Below are 5,746 nucleotides of genomic sequence, written 5' to 3' on the forward strand. Positions count from 1 at the left end.
TGCCTGAAGGGATCCTGCAGGAAGGCTGCAGAGAGACTTCTGCTGAGGGGTCTGAGACAGGCCCAGGGGGAATGGTTTGGAGCTGAGGCAGAGCAGGGTTAGAGTGGAGCTGAGGAAGAAGCTCTGCAGGACCAGGCTGGGGAGAGCCTGGCACAGGCTGCCCAGGGAGGCTGTGGCTGCCTCCTGCCTGGAGGTCTTCAGGACCAGGCTGGATGAGGTTTGGCTGAGAGCTGCCTATGGAGCAGGTGAGCTCTGAGCTCCCTTCCACCCTGAGCCCTGCTGTCACTCTGTGGTTCAGGAATCTTGTGCCAGCAGGAATGATTCCACCTGGGATTCAAACAGCAAAGAGGGAGAAGAGCAAAGCAAAAGAATCCAGGAAGGCTTCTGAGGCAGAGCTGGCAGCAGAGAGCCTGAGCTGAGAGCAGCCCTGGGTGCAAGCAACCAACCTCCTACCCCAGGGAGGTCAACCATGAGGAGAAAAGAGACACCACCAGCTGGGAGCAGGAAAGAACTCTGCTGGGTTTAATATTTTCATGGATTATTTGCAGCTTAGGGAAAGGAATTGAGTTTCCTTCACCCAAAAAAAAAAAAAAAATACCAGCCCAACCCAACCCCACCCCAGACCAGTTGGATGCTGCCACACAGAGGGTGGTGACCTCCCAGCCCTGGGATCCATCCTCACCTCCTTCCTTCTCTTGCTGCTTTGAAAGGCTCCTGAGGAGGGGCCCTGAGCCCTGGCTGTAGGCTCAGCTTTCACTTTGGGCTTCAGCCTGATCCTAGGGACAGCACCACCTGGGACAAGAGAATCAGCCCCACCAGAACTCCTTTGGCTTCTGGCTCCCTGATTTATTTCTTTAGTTATTTAGTTATTTGCCATTTCACCTCAAAAAGGGACCAAAAAAAAAAAATGAACAACCAACCAAAAAGAAAAAAAACCAACCCAAAAAAACCCCAAATAACTAAAAGGAACAAAAACCTCCTTGAAATGAAACTGGAAAAGCCAGAAATCAACCCTGCCCCCACCCCCCAGTCCCCCCAGGGAACCCAGGTGGGGTTCAAGGCTCTGATCTTCTGCTTGCACAGCCAGGAAGACGTCTGGGGGTCAAGGAAGGGCTGTGGAGCATCCAGGGGCAGAGGCTGAGCCTGGCCTTGCATCCCTGCTGCCCTCCTTCTGGAGGGCCAAGGACCCCTGAGAACCAACTTGGCCAACCTCAGGAGTTCACCAAGGGCCCTGGAGCAGGGCTCAGAGCTCCTCCAAGCTGCAGTCCAGCAAGGAAACAGCTTGAGGTCAGCTTGGACTTCCCAAGCCTCTTCCAGACAGTTCCTGGCTAATGAGAACTTCCAAGCACTGGCTAGGTCTGAACACTTTGGGGTTGTGGTTTGGGTTTTTTTGTTGTCCTTTCTTGCCAGTGGAACTCTTGGGACAAGGAGCTGCCAGGCAGGGCACAGCTCCAGAGGTGACAGCAGCAAAGCCAAAGCTTGTAGAGAGCCTCCAGAGCTTCTGTCCCCATGGGTCTCCCTCTGCTGCTCCAGCCATGCAGGGACCACTTCCCAGATGCTTTTCTTCTGTCCTCCAAGCATGACCAAAGCTGGGGGGTGGCTGGGGGAGGGCCTGTGGTGCAAAGGATGCTGTTTAAAAACCCCAGGAGGTATCAACTGGAAGTGGATTTATTGGGATGCAGAGGGGGAGAGGGAAGGGTTCAAGCTCTGAGAAGCAAAGGTGGGGAAGGGGAAGAGGCAGCTTTGGACTCTCTTGAACACTGGAAATCAGAATAATTCAAATGAAAAACAAGAAAAAAAGCCCCAGCTGGACCCCCCTGCCCTGCCCCTCCCTCCCCTCACATCAGACTCTTCCTGAAGTGGGACTGTGAGCTCTGTTTGGCCTTGGAGTCCGACTGCTGCAGCTCAAACTGTCTGTACAGGTCCCTCAGCTCCTTGATCTCCTGCAGCACCCTCTTGGCCTGGCTCCAGGTAGAGGAAGCCTCCCCCAACAACCTCTCAGATTCCTGCAGGATCCTTTCAGAGTCCGACTTGGAGGATGAGGAGGAGGAAGAGGATGAGGAGGACGAGGTGGTGGTGGTGGTGGTGCTGGTGGTGGTGGTGCTGGTGGTGGTGCTGGTGGTGATGGAATCCTTGGGCTTCCTCTTGCCTTCTCCGTAGCCCTTCACCTCTGTCAGCAGTTCCTGAGTTTTTTCCAGCTTCAGTGCAACCAATTGCTGTATCCTGGAGAGCTGCTCTGGCTCTGCTGGGGCAAACTGAGCCTCCAGCCCCCTCCTCAGCACCCCCCTCAGCGGGGCAGAGTCCCTGTGGGCCAGGATCTCCTCCATGGAGGCACATTTGTTCTTCTCGGAGTGAGAGAGCTTCTTGGGCACCTGGGGGGTGTACATGGTCCCTGTCTCCAAGGAGTCCTTGTGCTGCCCACACCTGGCCCAGGAGCTCACCTCCCTCCTGGGGAGGCTTCCTGTGTGCCCCTGCTGGGGGGCTTGGGAGTCCTCCGAGCGGCGCCGGGCAGCGCTGAGCTGTGCCACAGACTTGTCCAGGTCCACTCTGAAGCTTCCCTCGCAGCTGCTGGGGTCCTCTGCAGAGGCCTCCTCCTCCTGGATCAGGTCCAGGGTCAGCATTCCATCAGAGGTTGAGGTAGATGCCTGCAGAAGCAAAGAGAGGGCTGGGTTGGCACAGAGAGTGGCACAGAGACCCTTGAGGGAGTCCTCACTTGGCTGAGGGGCCAAGGGGAAAGGTTCAGGGGGACCTGAGTGAGCTCCAGAGGCAGGGATGTGGATGTGGAGAGGGATTCCTGCTTGGAATTCAGCTGGAGCTGGATCAAAGGGGGCTGTGCCCCTCACCTGCTCACCCCCCCCATCAGACCTTCCCCACCCATGGCAGAGCACCAAGGGCCTTGGTGGGAACCAGACCCTAAAGCTGAGGGGAATCCAGAGCTGCTGGGGCTGGGGGCTGCTGCTGCAGATTTGCTCAGCTCAGGAGACCACCAGAGAAGGATGGAAGAGCACCAAGGGCTCCCTCTGGAGCAGAGGGGCAGCAGAACCTCCCTTGCCCTGCTGCCCACACTCTGCTGACTGCCCCCAGCACACCCTTGGGGGCTCCTTGCCCATGGGGGCTCCTTGCTGGCTCTTGGTGCTTTGGAAGCAGACTGAGAACACTCTGAGATGAGTCCCAAATTGTTCTGCTTCTCCCTTTTGCTCTTGGAGAGCTTCTCTCTGGTTTAACCTCCTCAGTGCAGTGCAAAGCTCCAAGCCTGGAAGCTGTTGGTGGAAGTTGGCTTCATCCCCCTAGGATTCCATCCATGGGAGCTGCTCTTCCAAGACATCATTCCAGACCTGGACCACTGCTGGTTGAACACCACAGGCCTGCTCCTGCACCTTGCTGGCCCCTGGGCACCTTGCTAGCCCCCAGCACTTCCAGCTCCTTCTCTGTGGAGCTGCTCCCAGCAGGATTTGCTTTACCTACCACAGCCATCAGATGCCCTCTCGTGGGAGGCCTCCTGGAGTGCTGGATCTTGGCTCTGTCCCGTGTGAGGTGTGCCAGGAAGCTCTCCTCTTCCACTGTGACCTGAGGGGTGACAAAGGGCGGTGACCATGCGGCAGCAGAGGGAGACTGAACCTCTCCCTGATTGCTGCAGCTGTGGCAGATCCTCTGCTCCCCCAGGACTCCCTTCCTCCTGGGACCTGGCCCTGTGCTGATGCTGAGCTTCTCCCAGGTCCCCCTGGAAGCCTTCACCAAAGGTTTTTGGGCTGGAGGGGTCAGCAGGGAGCAGCTGGGGCTGCCCACACTGAATCCTGAGATCTGGAGGGCAAGGAGGAGAGTTGTGACCCCCACCTGACCCAACCTCCTCTTTGCACAGCAGGAAGGAGTCCCTTACACTGAGGGTGGTGAAACACCATGGGGCCAAGGACCAGCACCTGCAGGTGGGAATCACTGAGAGTGCTCAGAGGGTGACCTCCTGCAAGGATATTTGCAGGTAGAGCCAGCAGGGAACGGGCTTTGGGAATCATGGAATGGTTTGGGTTGGAAGGGAGCTCAAAGCTCAGCCAGCTCCAAGCCCCTGCCCTGCCCAGGGACACCTCCTCCAGCCCAGCCTGCTCAAGGCCTCATCCAGCCTGGTCCTGAACCCCTCCAGGGAGGGAGCAGCCACAGCCTCCCTGGGCAACCTGTGCCAGGCTCTCCCCAGCCTCACTCTCAACAATTTCTTCCTCCTCTCCACTCTCAGTTCCCCTCTCCCAGCTCCAATCCATCACTCCTTGTCCCATCACTCCCAGCCCTTGTCCCAAGTCCCTCCCCAGCTCTCCTGGAGCCTCTTCAGCTCCTGCAAGGCTGCTCTGAGCTCTCCCTGGAGCCTTCTCCTCTCCAGCCTGAACAGCCCCAACCCTCCCAGCCTGGCCCCACAGGGGAGGTTCTGCAGCCTCTGCTCCTCTTGGTGACCTCCTCTGGCCCTCTCCAGCAGCTCCAGGTCCTGCTTGTGCTGGGGGCCCCAGGAGTGGCTGCAGTGCTGCAGGTGAGGGCTGAGCAGGGCAGAGCAGAGGGCAGAATCCCCTCCATGTGCTGCTCTCTCCCTGCCTCTGCCACTCTGCTCTGAGTCCTGCTTGATCCTTTTCCTCTCCCTCCCTGCCTGTCCCTCCTCTATTCCCTGCACAGAGACACTTCCAGAACCCCAATCCCAGCACTGTGAGGGTTGGAAGGGACTTCTGGAGGTCACCTGCTCCCAACCCCACCCCTGCTCCAGCAGGGTCACCTCGAGCAGGTGGCAGCCAGCACGTGCCACAGGGTGCTGAGCAGGCAGGATTAAACCTTCCCAGGTGTGAGCCTGGAGCAGCAGGAAGTGATCTGCAGAGCTGACCCTGTCCTGCCCTTCAGGCAAAGCAGTGGGCAGGAGCCTGCCTGCTGGAGATGGGGACTGGAGGGGAGGGGTAGGTGAGGTGAAGGTGGCCTGAGGTGGGTGGACAGATGGTGCCCAGCTCTTAGGGTGCTCTGAAGATAGCAGAGGACTCTAATGCCTTAATTCAGCTCTTAAAGCTCCTTTGCACACAGCAGCTCCCTGCCTGCTGCCTCCAAGCCCTGGCAAACCACCCCAGGCAGGGCTGGGCTCCCAAGGGAGGGCATCTCACTTGACCTCAGGGGTGCCAAGGAGGGCACAGAGCCTGGCAGCTGCCCCTTTGCAGGCAGTGCTGTGTCCCTGGGGCTGGCAGGACCCCAGCCCAGCCCTTCAGGAGGTGCTGGTGGCTGGGTTTGAGTGTGGTCCATGCAGCCCTCCTGAAGAGGAAATGGGGAGGGCAGGAGGGGCTGCAGGTGGCTCCAGCAGCCCCAAATCTTCACCCAGAGCCTGAAGCTGAGCCCAAGGCAGCCTGGGCCTGGCCCTCAGGGTCCTGACCTCATCCAGGATGCGATTCTTGGCGCGGGTGATGGCCGAGTTGAGAGCATTGATCCAGGACTCCTTCTCCTCTGGACTCACAGCCAGGAAGATCAGATTTGGTGCCTAGGGAAGAGGGAATTGAGGTCAGAGCTGCTGGATGAGCTCAGCCAGAGTGTCCCTGCCCTCAGGAAGGTGGCACAGCCTCTGCAGCCAGCTTGGCTCAGTAGGGCAGAGGCAGAGCAGCTCTGCTCCTGCTGCCCTGCAGAGCAGCCCCGGGCTGCACCTGCAGCCCTCTGCCCAGCAGCTCCTGGTCCCTCCCTGGCCCCAGACTTCTCCCTCCCCAAAGCTCTGCACCACATTTCCTTCCCTCATGACTGCAGT

The 5,746-nt window shown here is 58.7% G+C and overlaps 1 protein-coding gene across 1 annotated transcript; it reads right to left on the minus strand.

The window, feature by feature from the left end:
- Positions 1–1,838: 1,838 nt before the first annotated feature.
- Positions 1,839–2,648, minus strand: PLEKHO1 (pleckstrin homology domain containing O1). Its single transcript, XM_054398518.1, is given in 4 exon segments — positions 1,839–2,030; positions 2,090–2,110; positions 2,112–2,408; positions 2,442–2,648. Coding segments are annotated over 4 exon segments (690 nt in total). The 5' UTR covers positions 2,622–2,648.
- Positions 2,649–5,746: the final 3,098 nt, after the last annotated feature.

The sequence above is a fragment of the Indicator indicator genome, unplaced genomic scaffold (genome assembly GCF_027791375.1).
Source record: "Indicator indicator isolate 239-I01 unplaced genomic scaffold, UM_Iind_1.1 iindUn_scaffold_62, whole genome shotgun sequence".
In the NCBI taxonomy this organism is placed as follows: domain Eukaryota; kingdom Metazoa; phylum Chordata; class Aves; order Piciformes; family Indicatoridae; genus Indicator; species Indicator indicator.